Source organism: Myotis davidii, unplaced genomic scaffold (genome assembly GCF_000327345.1).
Source record: "Myotis davidii unplaced genomic scaffold, ASM32734v1 scaffold32, whole genome shotgun sequence".
Lineage (NCBI taxonomy): Eukaryota > Metazoa > Chordata > Mammalia > Chiroptera > Vespertilionidae > Myotis > Myotis davidii.
The window spans coordinates 1,586,053-1,604,157 of NW_006286587.1; the positions used below are offsets into that span (position 1 = coordinate 1,586,053).

An 18,105-nucleotide genomic window follows, 5' to 3' on the forward strand; every position below is an offset into this window, starting at 1 on the left:
CAGGATTGGATCCATTTGTAAAATGTAAAAATACAAAATCTGATTTATTTGCAAAAAATAATTCTTCGACAAATGTCAGTAAAAAGTAAAAATTAGTATTAAAATTTACCCAGCACGGCTAACAGTATACTTCTCCCAGTTGCCACAACACCATTCTCGCAGATATTTTTTCAGTCACTAAAACCAAAATATCAAAATAAGTTAAACTAGCTTTTCAACTTGCTATATCTCGAAGTGGTAAACAAGATTTTCAAAGTTAATAAAATACATTTAGTCATCTTTCTCTATTTGAAATAATATTTTTAGTTAGAGAAAAATGGTCAAATCATGAATGAATACCATCAAATTATGTTTTCATTTAGTTTATTTCAGCTTTGTTTACTTTTTTAAAAACCATTTCCATTTTGGAGAACTTGACACTGTATATAATCTATTAGTTCAGAAGTACATAGACTGAATTTATAAATACATTTAAAGTGGGACCCTTGATCAAGTATTTTATATCCAGACGTTTGAAACGGCTGCCCAGAGGTTTCTTAGGAGGCTGATTTCCCTAACATAGGTCACAGGATGTAAGTCATTGTTGTCTGGCGAGGCTGTTTTTTTAAAGATATATTTTTCATGGAGTTAGGCATTTGATAAATCATTCAATTCCATGTATTTTTATGGGAGAGAAATCAAATGTTTTGGGAGTATATTATATTGGTTAGAAATTTTACTAATCTATAAATGTCAGTTTCTATTAAGACGTAAAATATCTGCTTTGTAATTAAGAAGGGTAAAAGTAATAAAATGTAATTATTGCATTATTTTAAAATCTGGAAACTGTTCTAATTACTTTCCTAATTATCTGTACCTCTCATCAGCAAAACAGGGACTTGGACATGTTCATCAATGCTTCCAAAAACTTCAATCTCAACATCACCTGGGCCGCCAGTTTCACAGGTAAAAAACTTACCTAGTGAAGACCTTCTGCGTGAAGATAATAGATTAAGAACCGTGATGTAGGAGTTGAGAAAAGGGGTTCTGGAGAGAGACAGATGGGTTTGAAACCCTGCTTTGCCGCTTACTAGCTGGGAGCCTTGAGCAAATGTCTAAATCCTTCCCTAGATTTTAGGGTTATTTGTTGTAAAGAGAAGTGTTGTATAGATTAAATTAGGTTCTACATGCCAGTGCCTACCATATGTCAGGCTCAGTACATGCTCACTACCCTGCCCCACTACCACCACCAATAGCATTGCTGCAGCTGCTGTTCTGGCACTGCCATCATCATCCTCATCAGTGCTTCAGAAGTGAAAAAGGCAAATGACTCAAAGTTTCAAGAAATGGAAACATTTAAAATAGAATGAGATTTTAGTAGGTACAGGGAAATGTACTTTGGAGATTAAAACTATCTTGTTTATCTTACTATGAGTCACTAAAGAAGATGTGCTGGGGCAAAAAATCTGCTAAAACAGTAAAGGGCGGACCTTATGTAGTGGTTAAGAGCATAGCTTGACAGACCTGGGTTTGAATTCTACCTGTTACTGTACTGTTGGGCAAATTACTTAAGCTTTCGGACCCAGTTTCCTCATAAAAAACACCTAGCCATGCAGAGTGTTGTGAGAATTAAACAAATGAGATCATAAACAAACTACTCAAAGTAGTACTTGAAACACGGTAAAGTCTCACTAAATGTTTCATCATTACTATTACTATACAATACTGTTTTTTTGTTTTGAGTTTTTTGTTGTTGTTGTTATTGTTTGGTCTTTGATTTTTTGTTAAAACACAACCAATTAGACTGAAGCAAGATAAAATCATTATCTTTGCACGGCACTTTATGTTTATCATGTCTTAAAAGACTGTCTAGAATTCAGAAAAGATTCAGAAACTTGCAGGGATGAGAGACTTTTAAGAAAAGGTCTGAATTATTGGAGCATTTATCTTGAGAAAGGCAGCATCTCTGAGCATATGATGATTTACAATGACTGTCTCAATGAGAACCTGACAGTCTGGGCTCCAATCACAGGATTTGATTCAGACATAGGGAAAATCTATTTAATGAATCTTTATAGACACTAGAATTCCCGGCAAGGGGGGAATATGGAATGTTGAGGGACTTTGGAATAGGATGCATTATACCACATTGGGGGGACTTACATACAGTTGTAGCTGGTGGCAGAAGGGACTGAGTGACGTTTAGAGCTTGTCCTCCCTGCCACTGTTGAGACTTGAGGATGCTGTTAGTTAGGAAGTGAGTGGTGAATCAGCGTCCCTGGGAGGGGCGGTATGGAGCACTGACAAGTAGGTATAAAGGGAAAATGCAGAGCAATTGAAGTGTTATGGGCAGAGTGGATGTCATTGTTGTTAATAGGACTCTAGTGCTATCTGTATTTTCATGGCCATGTGCAGCGTGGAAGGGAATTGCAGGGATTCTTAGTAAAACCATTCTAATTAAGGGCACGGGCTTGTATATCAGCCTTCCCAGCTTCAAATCCCAGCTCCACTTCTTACTGGCTGTGTGACCTGAACCAAGTTAGTTACTTAGTTTCTCTGAACCTTAGTTTCCTGATCTGTAAATGAGGATAATAGAGTTATTGTTAAGAATAAATGAGATTGAGCTCTTAAAGGCTGTTCCTGGGACATAGTAAGTATTTAGTAAATGCTAACTATTATCCTTATTATTAATGAAGGTAGATTCTGCCCCCCCCCCCCCATACCCTCTAAAAAGTCTCTTCTGTTTTATTCTTTTCTTCCTAATAGCTGGAACCCAGGCTGGAGAAGAAATGCCTGTTGTTTCGAAAACCAACATTAAGGAGTACAAAGATAGCTTCTCTAATGAGAAGTTTGATTTTCGCAACCACCAGAATATCACTTTCTTTGTTTATGTCAGTAATTTCACCTGGCCCATCAAAATTCAGGTAACAGTGGCGGGGAATGAGGACACATTTGTAATTCCTTAACTAATAAAGAATTCAAAGATTTTTTAAAAAATTCAGGTAAGATGTGCTTTTTGGTCTCATCGGCAGACATGGTGAACTCTCTTTAGTAGAGACTAAATTCACTAATTTGGAACCTGCAGTAAACAAGGTATACAGTATTACTTTGCCTCTGTAAATCTATAGGAAAGGAGTGCTGAGCACATGAATACCATAGAAGATTGTAGTGGAGATGGTGTAAATCACTCATGAAGGAAAGCTATCAGCACTTTTGAAAGCAGGGTGGCATGTAACAAAGTTGATAATTATAACTATAATTTCTTCATTTAGCACTTGCCATGTAAAAGTTTGTAGAGCTACATAAAGAGCTTCAATTCTGGAATGAATAAGATGGATATAAATGCACTATAAGTTCACATCAAAGAGCCTAGACCTTACAGTCAACCAGATGAGGCTTTGAGTCGTAGCTTGCTCCTGTACAACTCAGGTCGCCTTTCCACAGCTCAGATTTTTACACTTGGATGTGAAAGGATTCATGTCACCTGCTGCAGCCACTGCTCTTATCCTTCTGCTCATTTTCTCTTTCCAGACCAGTGAACTCCCCCTTTTCCAAGGTCCAAGTTTGTGCTTTTTATAATTGTCCTTAAGGAAGGCCTTAGTACTTTTTGCTTTTACCCCCTTCATTTTGGGTAAATGTGGAATTTACAGATGGATGGACTTTCAGGGACTGGGTTCACCTTTAGCCATAGGAGCATGGTCACTGGACTAGGGTTGTGGCTGTTTGCTGAATTTCAGAAGCATGGTCAACTGAAGCAAGTTCTCACAGATCAATTAGGATGGGTTTGCAATCTAATTCTGGTAGTTGTATGTTCATGCCTCTGGGCTGTGACTAAAGAACAATCTTTTCCATTCTGAAATGTGGAGGATAGGCTCTGTGTTATATTTTTTCTCACCACCCTATCTGAATGGTCTTCAAGTTCATCCTCTAATTGGCTTCTCCCTTTTCTCTGGCACAGTCTGCTTCCCTCCTCAGCCAGCCTTCTTGTAAGCATTGATCACATTCCCTATTTCTATTTTCTTTTATTCATTCATCATCAGCCAAAAACAGTCTGCCTTCTCCCCTCAGCACATCCTGAAACTGCCCTGTCTTAGTGAACAATGGTGACTGAATTCTCCAGTCCCCTCTCCTTCGTAAAGTGACTTGAGTTACTGTCTTCCTTGCCTTCCTGGTTCTTGCTTTCCCTGATTCTCTGGCCAGTCTTTTTAGACAATCCTCTTCTTTAAACATTGGGTTGTCTGGGATTCAGGTTGGTTCTCTTCTGTCTTCATCCCAGTTTCTTTGGATAATTCCATCCCATTTGTAGGTACTACTGGTGATTCTCAGTGCTCTGTCTTCAGCCCAGCTTATACTTGAGTTCCAGACCAGTAAGTACTCTTGGTTGCTGCTTAGACATCTCTACCTGGACATTCACAGGCTCTCTGCACTCAGCACATAGTCATTCTTGTGACCTTAGCCCCAAACCCTGTGCTTCCTTTGTCTCTGAATGGCAGGCACCACAGATTCATTGTGTTGCAGAAGCCCAAGTCCCAGGAAGTCGTTTGCATTCCTGGGATAAACCCGACTTGGGCATGATGTGTCATTTTCTTTACGTATTGCTGTATTCAGTTTGCTAATGTTTTGGTTAGAACATAGTATCTATTTCATGAGTCAGAAAGTCTGATAATTTTCCCTTCTTGTCCTTGTTATTGTTTTTATATCAAGGTTAAATTAACCTTTAATAATCACGGAGTTTTCTTTCTCATTTCTGGAAAAGATTATATAAGATTAAATTACATGAACTTTAAAAAGGGACATCTATAATACTTTCAATAATAAAGAAAATTTAAAACACTATCATAATAAAAAAATACATGAACCTTGAATACTTGATAGATGTCCTTTAAAATCATTTGATTCTGGTGTTTTATATGTGGAGATTTTTTTTTTAATCCTCAGATGAGGATATTTTTTCCATTGCTTTTCAGAGAGAGTGGAAGGGAGGGAGAGAGGGAGAAACATTAATGTGAGAGAGACACATCGACTGATTGCCTCCTGCACATGCCCCGACGGGAGGCCAGGAGGAAACCGAAACCCAGGTATGTGCCCTTGACCTAGAACAAACCTGCGACCCTTCAGTGCATGAGCTGACTCTCTAACCACTGAGGGCACCGGCCAGGGCTATGAGGAGATTTTTTAAACTACTGATTCAACTTCTTTAATAGTTATAGGATATTTTGGATTTTCTCTTTCTGTTTGAGTAACTTAAGATAATTTTTGATTTCTTATATTTTTCAAATGTATTGACACAGAATTATTCACACTGTCCTTTTATCTAACCTTTGCATCACCTGTCCTTAAGTATACTGAATCATACACTTAAAAACAGTTAAATGGTAACTTTTATCTTATACTAGTATATATTTTACCCCAACAAAAATAGTTTTAAAAATCACAACAATGCCCTAGCCAGTTTTGCTCAGTAGATAGAGCATCAGCCTGCAGACCAAAGGGTCCCAGGTTCAATTCCAGTCAAAGACACGTACCTTGGTTGCAGGCTCCTCCACAGCCCAGGCTCTGGTCAGGGCTCCTGCAAGAGGCAACCAATCAATGTTTTTCCTCACATCAATGTTTCCATCTGTCTTTCCCTCTCTCCCTAAACATCAATGAAAAACTATCCTTGGGTGATGATTAACCAAAAGAAATAAATGTTTAATTAAGGAAGGTGGGAAGAGGTAACATTTCTTAGGCAACTTTTAAAAATAAATAAAAATCACCATAGCAGGATTTTTTTTGTAAATATAGACAAGCTTATTCTAAAATTTATATGAAAAGACAAAGATTCTAGAATAGCTATAACAGTTTTAAAAAAGAGGAGTAAAGTGGAAGGAATCACTATATGCAATGTTAAAGCTTACTATTTAGCTAGAGTAACCAAAACATTGGGTTACTGCTGGAGGATAAACACAGATCACGCAATAGAATGGACACAGAATAGAATTCTAAAGCCTGAAATAGATCCACATAAATATGTCCAACTGTTTTTTGACAAAAGTGCAAAGACAATTCAGTGCAGGAAGGATTGCCTTTTCAACAAGTAATGGTGGAACAGTTGGGCAACCATAGGCAAAAAACGAACTTTGACGTAAACCTCACAACTCTCTTACATAAAGATTAACTCAATATCAATCAACAGATTTAAACGTAAAACAAAGCTATAAAACTTTTAGGAGAAAATCTTCACATCTTAAGGATAGCAGAAGGTTTTTAGACTTGACAACAAAAACATGACCCATAAAAGGAAAAATTGATAAATTGGACATCAAAACAAAAAGGTTTTCTTCTGTGAAAGAACCTGTTAAGGGGATGAATAAACAAGCTACATACTGAGAGAAAATATTTTCAAACTATAGTTCCGACAAAGCACTTATGTCTGGAATATAAGGATAATTCTCACCTAGGCTGGTGTGACTTGGTTGGAGTGTCATCCCATATATCAGAAGATTGCAGGTTTGATTCCTGTTCAGGCTATATACCTAGATTTTGGGTTTGATCCCTGGTTGGAGCATGTAAAATCAGTGAGCATGTCTTTGGTGAGGATTTAAAAAAAAAAAAGAAAAAGAATAATCCTCAAAATTCATTAAAAAAAACAAACATCATCTAGAAAATGAATAAAAGACATAAAGAAGCATTTCACCAAAAAGGATATACATGTCCTATATAATAAAAGGCTAATATGCAAATTGACTGAACTGTGGAATGACAGGTCGCTATGATGCACACTGACCACCAGGGGGCATATGCTCAATGCAGGAGCTGCCCCCCTGGTGGTCAGTGTGCTCCCACAGGGGGAGCGCCACTCAGCCAGAAGCCGGGCTCACAGCTGGTGAGCACAGTGGCAGTGGCAGCACTAAGGATGTCCCAACTGGAGCAGGCCTAAGCCGGCAGTCGGACATCCCCCAAGGGCTCCTTGACTGCAAGAGGACACCAGGCCTCCAGTGTCATATAGTCACATGAAAATATATTTAGCATCAAAAGCTATTAAAGAAATGCAAAGCAAAACCACAATGACATATCACTATGCACCTATCAAAATGGCTAAAATTGAAAGTAATAATACCAAATGCTAGAGAGGTTGCCAAGAAATTGCATCGTGTTTACATTGCTGGTGGGAAAGTAAGATGGTACAGCCACTCTAGAAAATAGTTTGGCATTTTCTTATAAAACTAAACTTGCTCTTATTACACAACCCAGCAGTTGCATTCCTGGGCATTTATCCAAGAGAAATGAAAATTTTTTTTAAAAAAATACGTTTTTATTGATTTCAGAGAGGAAGGGAAAGGGAGAGAGAGAGATAGAAACATCAGTGATGAGAGAGATTGATAGGCTGCCTCCTGCACTCCCCCCACTGGGGATCGAGCCCACAACCCAGGCATGTGCCCTGACCGGGAATCGAACCGTGACCTCCTGGTTCATAGGTCGATACTCAACCACTGAACCACACTGGCACACAGACACCTGTGCACCAACATTTATAGCACCTATATGGAAGTATTTAGCAGCTTCATTCATAATAGCCCTAAACTGGAAACAAGCCAGGTATTATTTGGCAGGTGAATGGATAAATAAATTGTGCTACCTGCATATCATGGAATAATACTCAGCAATAAAAAGAAACAAGCTATTGATACAAGTTGGATAGATTGCAAGAAAGTTTTGCTGAGGGGGGAGGAGGATTAGAAATTGGCATTCTGCATGATTTTATTTCTATAACATTTGAAAATAAAAATTTTATACCCAAAACAGATATGATTTACTGAAGCTTCACCTTTCTCTGACTCTGACCTCTAGACCCTATTTTAAAAGGGGTCATCTGAGTAGGCCAGGCTCTCCACGCTTTAGGGGAGGGTGTACGTACTAACATAGTGGGAATCTTGGGCGTCAACCAGGTGTTTAGGTAACTTGTCTGACCCCAAAGAGGTTGAGCTCTAGGCTCCAGCCAGTACAATTTCAGTTTGGTAGCATTTTCTAACAGTATCAAATTATAGAACATATACATTTGTAAAATGTTTGATTTGAGCTCTAGTACGTGTTATTTATTGACTTGTTTTAAGTGAGATTGTTTTCATAATGGCATACCCCATGATATTCTGAATCTAGTTGAACTTCAGACTTTGTTCTTCAGCGTATAACTGAAGAAATAATTAATATTTTAAAGAATCTTGGTGAAAATCTTGACTTAATGCTGCTGACGTTTTTCCCATTTGGAAAGAGGGTTCTGTGCACATAAACAGGCTTTTGTGCTGGAGATAGCCGAGCTGTTGCCAATGCGGAGTTCTAGTTTTTTTCCTTCCCATGCCCTGTTGCTCCACCCTCTGAAAGTCACTGAAATGATTTTAGAGCATTTCCTTCCAGAGGGATCTCTTCCTCACACTTACTTTTAAAAAGTACGAATTTTAAGTTTAAGAATCAAAGAGATGTTGATTTTCTGCCTGGTGTGTTTTTTTTTTTTTTTTGGTGCTTTTACCTGGGCTGGATTACTCACTTGAGTAAGAGCCCTTTATGAAAGCTGCATTCAGGAGCACTTTTGAAAATAAACGATGGCGTGCTCACCATTTAGCTTGCCAAGCGTTCCTTGAAAAAGCAGGTAAGTTCTATTGAAAATGTGTCTTTTTGTTCTTTGGTATTTGCAAACATGTGACTAGACCTGTAGCATTGCGTGTTCTGTCTCTTTACACAACTGGTTCTCTGCACTTGGGACTGTATCTGAATGTGCGCTGGGCAGAGGGCTACGCTTGTGTCTTCCTAGGCAGAGGCAGGCGTGTTCTCAACAGAGGGAGCTATATGTGTCTTTATTGCCCTGTTTTCCTCAGAGCCTTCGCTCTTCTAGATGCAGCTAGCTGTTAAACACAAAACACATGCACACTTAGAGGCTGTACAGATTCAGTAAACATGTAGAGAACCAGGATGTCTAAATGGCGCAGCAGTGTAGGCCATTCAGTTCAATTTCAGTATGGCTTTCAGTGCCACTAAAATAACTTTTCTGTCTTTCTCATTTTTTAAAGCAAAATAACTGAGGAGATCTAATTCTGTACTCGGAAATTCATGTAAACATTGGTGCTTTAAAAGCGGTAATGCTAAACTCGAGTTCCTTCACTCTGAACTGATCCCAGGACTCTTTTCCATAATTAGGAACAGATCAAAACCTGTAACTGCTAACTGGGGGAATTTGAAACTAACTATAAAAGTCTTTGTAGATGCAGTTTAAAAAAAACACCTACCCAGCCTGAAAGAGCCTGTGTGTAGGAGGGTGGAGGGTATGTTGGAGCTAGTTGTGCCTGTTTTCTGGTCAGCTGCTCCTGTGGGTGAGCGTCCCTCCCTCAGCCCTGCTTTCTGAATGTGATCCTGGGTGTTCTCCCCAGTGAGCAGGCACTCAGCTAGCTCAGCCAGGACCATCATTTGGGAGGATAGGTATTCAAGGTAGAGAATGGTCAGACAGATGTGCGCAGGGGGGGCGGGGGGGGCGGGGGGGGTAGTGAAGCTGGGATTCTGGCTTGTTACTGGCTCTGCAACAGAGGTTGTTATTGTAATGTGGAACTAATATTAAAGCCCTCTCCATGCCGGCTGTTTCATCTGTTACTTTATGTAAGAGGCTAGTGTTCACAAGTGAAGGCAAAACAGAATTTGTATTGAGAACCAGGCATTCGTTTAGATTTTAGAGTTATGTTTATGGGAGCTAGCAGGATTGCTATACTGAGCAAAGGATGTATGAAACTTTTATTGACCCAGATATACTTTTTTTAGTAAACGCTTTATTGAGATATAATTTACATACCATCCAGTTCACCCATTTAAAGTGCACAATGTAGTGTTTTTTAACATATTCACAAAATTGTGCAACCATGACCACATCAATTTTAGAATATTTGCATCACCTAAAAAAAGAAATCCCATGCCCATTAGTAGTCATTTCCCATTTCTCCCTCCCCTCAGCCTCTGAAAACCACCAGTCTACTTTTTGTCTCTATGGATTTGCCTATTCTGGACATTTCATATAAATTGAATCACATAATATGTGGTCCTTTGTGACTGGCTTCTTCATTTAGCTCAGTGTTTTCAAGGTTCATCCATTTTTAGTATGTTTCAGTACTTCATTCCTTTTTAAGATTGAATAATGTTCCATTGTATGGACATACCACATTTTATTTATCCATTCATCTGTTGATGGATACTTGGGTTGTTTCCACTCTTTGAATATTATGAATCGTGTCAGATATACTTTTGATGTTTGTAGTAATTGTGTAATAATGATGCCTATGTATATACAAACATCCTGGTGTTAGATATCTGTGCCTTAAGGATTTTAAGAATTACAAAGCTATGAAATAACTTAAAACTAAACTACATAAAATATAAATATTTCCTTGCTTCAAGTGGCATTCAAGGCTCTTGTTCTGCCTTGTGGTTTTCATCATGATCATTACCTATTATTCCTTTTTTTTGAAAGTCTCCTCTCTTTTGCTTTTCATCTGTGGCTGTTTCTTCTGAGCGTTTCCATGACATTGTTCCCTTGGGTTTCCTCTGGACCTTTCTCCCTGGACAGTCTCATCTGTGAACATCATCAATAGCTAAAATGGATAAATCCCCATCTCTAGCAGACCTCTCTCTTGCGCTCTCCATAGCCAGGACCCACTAGGCTTCCTTTAACGTCCATGCACTCAGCAGAGTTTCTGGCTCAGAGCAGCAGCCATGGATGGATAGCAGGAGCTATGTCAGGCACTGTGCTCCTGGGTGGGGAAGGGAGTGAGTGTCCTGTGTCGCCGGAGTCTGAGTGAGGAGGGGTAACTTCGGAGCTGAGTCTTAAGGAACCTGGGGTCAGGGAGTGAGTGGGGAGAGGACGTGCCAAATCACTTTCAAGAACTACAGGAGTTTAGCAGAACTGAAGTTATGGTCGTCCTATGAGCAAGATGCTGGAGGGTTAGGCAGAGGGTGTCATGAAGAGACTGGAGGTTTCTGATGAGGGATTTGAACTGTAGTCTGAAAACCACGGGGGGGAGGGGCGGTCATTAAAATGCTTTAAGCCAAAAAGTGACAAAGATCAGTGTTTTTGAAAGGCCCCTCTGGCAGCAGTTTGGAGAATAGATTGGAAGGAGCCAGGAGGGAGTTGCGGTTTGCAGGTAGAATTCCTGTTTAGAAACCCAGGGCAAGGTTTCACTGATGACCCATAGACATAGCCCATGGCAGCTTCCTTTCCTTATCTGCGCCTTCACAACCTAGACTTGTCTTGTTTTCACCACACAAAAATTCCCTTAAGGGCAAGGACAGTGTTTTACATTTCTGTACCCTCAGTTTATAGCATAGTGTTAGTCAGTTGTAGACACTCCATAAATGTTGCTAGATAGATGCATAGTTGTGAGTTACAAGAGATTTAGGCTTGGTATCAGAACTTTCTCTTTTTTTGTAACTTGCATTACTTCTTTAAAGGTCCTCTGACAGCTTTCTCTGATGTTGTCAGAGTGATTGCTGACCTCTGCTAAGGAACTAGCTGGGTTGGAGACCAAGAATTTGTCATCCCAGTCTCCACAGTGTGGTGCTGATGACTGAATTGTTTTAGATTGGAATTTTGTCAAAAGAGTTGAGAGGCAGGAGAAAAGGAAAGGATGAGGACACAAACATTCCTGATTTTAGAGAGGGTAGTTAGGAGATACTGTTTATATTGAAATATGTAAGAATGAAATGAGCCTGGCAGCATGGCTCAGTGGTTGAGCGTCAGCCTATGAACCAGGCGGTCACGGTTCAATTCCCAGTCAGGGCATATGCCCGGGTTGCAGGCTTGATCCCCAGTAGAGGGCGTGCAGGAGGCAGCTGATCAGTGATTCTCACATTGATGTTTCTATCGTTTTCTCCCTCTCCTTTCCTCTCTGAAATCAATAAATATATATATATTAAAAAGAATGAAATGCTAGAAAGTCTGGGATTAGCTTCAAAATAATATCACTGGGAAAAGTGGGTAGAGTATGGATGAAACATGATTGGCCATTAGCTGGTCATTATTAAAGCTGGGTTATGAACACATGGGATTCATTACACTATTCTCTCTACGTTTTTATAAAGTTTAAAAATTTCCATAATAAAAAATGTGGAAAAAGATAATACAAGGGATAGAACAAGAAATGAAGATACAAGTATATTATTTGTCCTCCTAAAGGTAGCTACAGGAATGTGCCTCAGCTAGGCCTGCAGCCCAGGCCAGCTGGGATAGGTCCCAGAACTGACCTTCTGCTTTGCTTTACAGGAAGCACACAGCATTGCACCGGGAGGGTTTTACCATTTATCAGCCACTGCTGGGCAGTCTCTAGAACAATCACGGATTGAGAGCAAAACTCCTTCTCCCTTAGCCCAAGATACCTCACCCTGATGAAAGTGGGGGGAGGCCTTCCCCACGAGCTACTGACTTCACCCCCAAACAGGGGTGCATCAAAGGCTGTGAGGCCTGAAACGCTACCATGCAGTGAGCTATGACTGTATTTTCTCCTGCTTCTGCAGTTGTGGGTAACAGGCACTTCTTCTCCCTGTAGCTAAGGGTGTTCTATCCCTTTCCTGTCTTTGTTGGCATCTTTCTATCACCATCACCCTTAGGATAACAACATAGACACAAACAGAGGCACTAAAAACAGTGATATAACTATACTGGAAGAGGGGAGAGGGGGTAATGGCCTGAATCACTTTCTATTATAGCAGGAAGTCAGGGAGTAATGCCTAACATGGCTAAATCAAGAAAGAACAAATTAAAATATATATATATATTAGTGATATAAAGGCAACCCTCAGAAGAACTGAAAAGAATCCTAATTAGCCCGGCCAGTGATTAATTAGCTCAGTGATTAAGCCACGACCCATGAACCAGGAGACCAGGGTTTGATTCCCAGTCAGAGCACATACCCGGGTTGCAGGCTTGATCCCCAATAGAGTGCATGCAGGAGGCCCATAGGGGATGTACAAGAGGCAGCCAATCAATGATTCTCTCTCGTCATTGATGTTTCTACCTCTCTCTCCCTCTCTTTTCCTCTCTGAAATAAATTTAAAAAGAAAAGAATCCTAATTAAAGGCGGGGTCCTCTGGAGAGAATCCTTAAGAAGAGGAGGGGAGAGCAGGAACCATTGCTTTGTATCATTTGCCCTTTAGTACTTGTTGATACTTCAACCAACTGTGTGTCATTTTTAATGCTTTCTAAATTATTACTGAGCATGATAAAATGGAATAGGAATTCTGGAGAGGTGAAAAGGAATGGCTGGAAGGAAATTTGGGGAAGAAAGCACAGAGCAGTATTGAGGTGGGAGGTTGGGAGTGGACAGATGGTGAGTGTTAGCTTGCATGTCAGGAATGAGTGGCTCGGTGGTATTCACCAGCCTGGGGCTCTGGCCAGAGCTTGGATATACAAATTTTGTGCCAGCACAAACCAGTATTTGGTGGGTGGTGTGTGAGGCCAGGTAATGAGCACTGGGATCCAGTCCAGGGCCTGTGGTCTCAACATAACGTTTCATATAGAACTTTGGGGGTTGTTTGTTTGTTTTTTAAAGAAAGTTATTTTGTATCATAGCAAAACTCAAAGAGCTGGCAGCACTAGACCCAGGTTAGAATATGCTCAGCCAGTGGTCACAGAATCTTCCATCCTCAGCACAGCTGAGGCCTGCGTGGAAAGCTGTTTGCAGACAGGCCTAAGTTCTTATGGGAGAAATCAGTCCTCTCCTGGCTTCCAGCCTTGCAGTGACCAGAACTATGTGGCAAGATTGGCATGGTGAAGCCAGGAGCCCAGATGGCAGGCATGTCCACTTCAGCACTTCTGGGTCTTAATGTGCATCTGCAGAGGTTGACCTCTCGGGGAGATTCCAGCAGCAGAGGGGCTGTAGTCTTGGTGGGCTCCTAAACCAGGTCGAGCTGAGCCCTGGTGGAGCTGCTGGCCTCGAGGCCACGGAGCAGCCCACAGAGTTTCTGCTGGGTACACACAGACTTGGGTTTTCTCAGAGCCTGACGGGTGCTGCTTCAGAGTCAAGATTGTATCGCCTCACAGGGTGTCCAGCTGTCCTTTCCCATCCTCTCCCTGTCTTGCATGCTCTAACAATGAAGATCATTCTTGTGAAGATAAAAGATTAGAGGCCTTTTCCTGTTTTTTCAATCCTTGTGTATTAAAAGCTGGTCTTTCCTTACGCATTCAGTAGTCATTCACATACTCGTTCACTTAAGTTTTTGAGTACTTGCTTTATAAATTGCATCTAATATCTATAAAATGTTTTTTTAAAAAATAGGTAGTGGAGTATAAGAAAGTTCTTATTTTTCTTATTTTTAGAATATGCTTGGGCTCAGCCTCTTCCTACTATAGTTTATAAATTCATTTTCAGCCCTGACTGGTTTGGCTCAGTGGATAGAGCGTCGGCCTGCGGACAGAAGGGTCCCAGGTTCGATTCCCGTCAAGGGCATGTACCTTGGTTGCGGGCACATCCCCAGTGGGGTTGTGCAGGAGGCAGTTGATCAATGTTTCTCTCTCATCGATGTTTCTAACTCTCTATCCCTCTTCCTTCCTCTCTGTAAAAAATCAATTAAAAAAATATATATTAAATTCATGTTCAGCTTGTGTTCACAGAGCTCCATTCCCTTCTCTCAGGGATGTGCAGAAACCTTGGGGCTTAACAGACCAGAGATCTGGGGAAGGACCTCTGATCTGCATTCACTGACTGCTCCCAGCACTCTGGCCCATGGCCATGAGGTTTGTCTGAAGGCAGCTGTCCTCACTCCCATGTGTGTGACAGGCTTGGACACAGAAAAAGCACTGAGGCTCCAGAGCCCCAGGCCCACCATGCAGTCACCCACATTCCTTGGCACCCCCTATTCCTTGGCACTTTCAAAACTCTAAAACATCCTCTGCATCCCCTCCATTTCTCAGTCTCAAGGTTTGGGTCTTGCCTCTCTTTATTTCAAAGTACTATTCTCTCTTCCTCTACCCTCATCCTTCCCCTCACTCCTACCCTGGGAAAGATCCAAGTTATTTTCTTTGGGGGCCAAACCTTTCAAGTAAAAACAATAAAAAAAATTTTCCAGTGCAATTCATGACACTAACTAAATTGTTCAGGGGAAGGAGTGAGGGAAGAGATTTTTAGAATAATTCTTATTTCAGAGTTTCCTGAAGTGTGGCCTCTGGACACCAGCATCAGAATCACCTGAGGAGCTTCCTACAGAAGTAGGAATAGGGCCAGGGATTCAGACTTGTAGCAAGCTCTCCAGAGTTGAGAACCCTGCTCTAGTTCTTAGAAGGCAAAGGTGCATCTGCTTTAGTGTGGGAGGTGGGGAATTACCATTTTATTCTTTCTCCTACAGGAGTTAAAAAGTCAGATATTGATATCTTTGTAGACCAGCGGTTCTCAACCTGTGGTTCGCGACCCCTTTGGGGGTCGAATGACCCTTTCACAGGGCTCGCCTAAGACCATCCTGCATACCAGATATTTACATTATGATTCATAACAGTAGCAACATTACAGTTATGAAGTAGCAACGCAAATAATTTTATGGTTGGGTCACAACATGAGGAACTGTATTTAAAGGGCCAGAAGGAAAAATAAAATAAAATAAAGGGCCAGAAGGTTGAGGACCACTGTTGTAGACAGAAGAATACAGGCATCATCTTTTCCAGGTTATCTCTATATGCCCAGGTAGCATATGATTTCCCCCAGCCTTTAAAAGAAGTGGATCAAGTGTTGAAGAGAATGTAGAGAAGAGAGCCATTTCCCAGTGGATGATGGGGTGGCTGAATGAGAAGGGAGGACACTCTGGTGACGGGAAGATCACATGCAGTAACACAGCCACCCGAAAACACTTGTTTGGCTGACGCACAAAATTAGTGCCCCGGCCGGGCAGGTCCACCATGTCCTACCCCAAGTCTGAAGGCCAGCTGGGCTTCAGAGTTCTGTTTTTTAGAATTATATTTAACACACACTGAGCACCACCACCCCACCTTCTGCAAGCACATCTTAATCAAACATGTCATTGGAAATTGAGTTGGCAGCAGGTGTGTAAATGTACAGGGACATAAATTCTAGGTGTCCTGGAGTGTGGAGAGTGATGCCTACTATTTGGAAAGGGAGAATAATGACATTGGGAGCTTAATTTACTCAGAGACATTGAAGCATACAACAGATTGACAAACTTCAGAGGGAAGGTCGGGGGTGGGAAGAGATTAACCAAAGAACTTAGATGCATATGTACATAATCCATGGACAGACAGTGCATCGAAGGCCTGGGAAGGGGTGGATTCGGGGTGGTGGGGGTTCATGGGGGGGAAAGGAGGGGCATCGATAATACTTTCAACAATAAAGACTTAAACAATAAAAACTTTTAATAAAAAAATAAAAGACAAATAAATTGTAATGAGATTCTTCTCTGAATTAGATTTTATTATAAAAATTCTCATTTTTAGTATCAGAAAAGTCCTAAACACATTTAAACATTTTTATAATAATCATGAAGAAAAAGTCTGATTGGGATAGCATCTTGAAAAATAGAACTCAAAAGTATAAAAAATGTTTATTTTAATTTTATAGTTAAAATTTAAATTAGCCCAGCTGGTATGGCTCAGTGGTTGAGCATTGACCTATGAACCAAGAGGTCATGGTTTGATTCCCAGTCAGGGCACATGCCCAGGTTGCTGGCTCAATCCCCAGTAGGGGGCATGCAGGGCGCAGTTGGTCAGTGATTCTCTCTTGTCATTGATGTTTCTATCTCTCCTTTCCTCTCTGAAATCAATAAAAATATATTTTAAAAAATTAAATTATGGCTGCAACCATGAGCCACTTCTTAGAAGAAAATTCAATCATATGTTACTGAATTATGGGGGAAGTGAGGTCATTATTTTTCCAAGTATCATATTTATTCAGCAAATGTTTATTAAGCACCTCTTACATGCCAATCTTGCTTGAGGCACTAAGATATAGTAATCAGCAGCAAAGTCCCTGTGCTCATGGATCTTATTTTCTAGTGAAAGAAAAAGACTATAAATAAATGCACATATAAGGACTGAAGAAAAATCAAACAAGGTAAGGAGATAGAGTTGTGGCTTCAGTTGTGTAGGGGTGCTTGGAGTTCTGTCTTCCTCTTCACATGTGACTTACAGCATGAGTAAAAAAAAATAGTCACAAGGGCTTCATCAGTTTTTCCAAGATCCTCTCTTAGTCCTATTAAGAGTATTTTGAAGGGCTTACATCTGTATCCTTTATCCATCTTCAGTTGACAATTCTGCCATCTTTGTCAGTGGTTTTATGTGATCAGTTCTCCAACAGCACTTTCACTAAAATCTCATCTTTTGCAAAATTGATTTTGCAGTTGGTTTGCATGTCACAATCTGTGAGTAGGCACTGCCCAATTCATGCTTGTTGCACTTCCCTTCACTCTCAGCACTTCTTAGTTTGGACAATAAGTTCATCACTCTATCAATTAAATTAAACATTAATCAATTAAGACTAATACAGTGGGTGGAGTGTTAAGCAGGGCGAGATGTTTCTAAGTGGTTGATCCGTTCATAAACATTTTTATATGATGACTTTTGCTTTCCTAGGAAACCCTGTAACTGTGAAGACTTAGATGATAAACATTCAACAAAATAGGACCCCTTTTAGAATAATGTGAATCTTGGGTACCAGCCACAGTGGCAGCCAGCTTATATAGGCTTGTTATGACTTTAAATTGGATGTGAATGTGGTGTGACCCTGCTTTACCAAGCCCTGGGGGAGCTGCTCTGAGGCGTAGATCCATGGACACTGATAGATAGATCCTCAGAGGGTGCCATTGGCATCCAAACCTTTTGGCATCCCACAATAATTAAAAGCATATCATGGGTTTCTTTTAAATGTAAACACTGAGGACATACTATGTTTTAAGAAGTTAAACTTTATAAGCAGAATTGAATGGACTAGAACAGGGGTGGGCAACCCCTGGCACGTGTGCCAAACACATTTTGCTGGCACGCGAATCCCTCTCTTATAATCTTCCATTTACAATTTTTTTCTTAATATCAACTTTTTTATTTTTCAGATAAATTCAGTGTAGGTGCATCTTAGATAAATAAATAATTGTACATAACAAATTATCTTATAGACCATA

At 40.4% G+C, this 18,105-nt stretch overlaps 1 protein-coding gene across 1 annotated transcript in view; it reads left to right on the forward strand.

Annotated features, from left to right (window-relative positions):
- The window catches only part of ATRN (attractin), a 127,911-nt gene that overhangs the window by 79,102 nt on the left and 30,704 nt on the right, over positions 1–18,105 (forward strand). The window contains exons 23-24 of the mRNA XM_006758124.2: positions 867–945; positions 2,746–2,903. Coding sequence (XP_006758187.1) covers positions 867–945; positions 2,746–2,903 — 237 coding nt within the window. The remainder of the gene's footprint in view (positions 1–866; positions 946–2,745; positions 2,904–18,105) is intronic.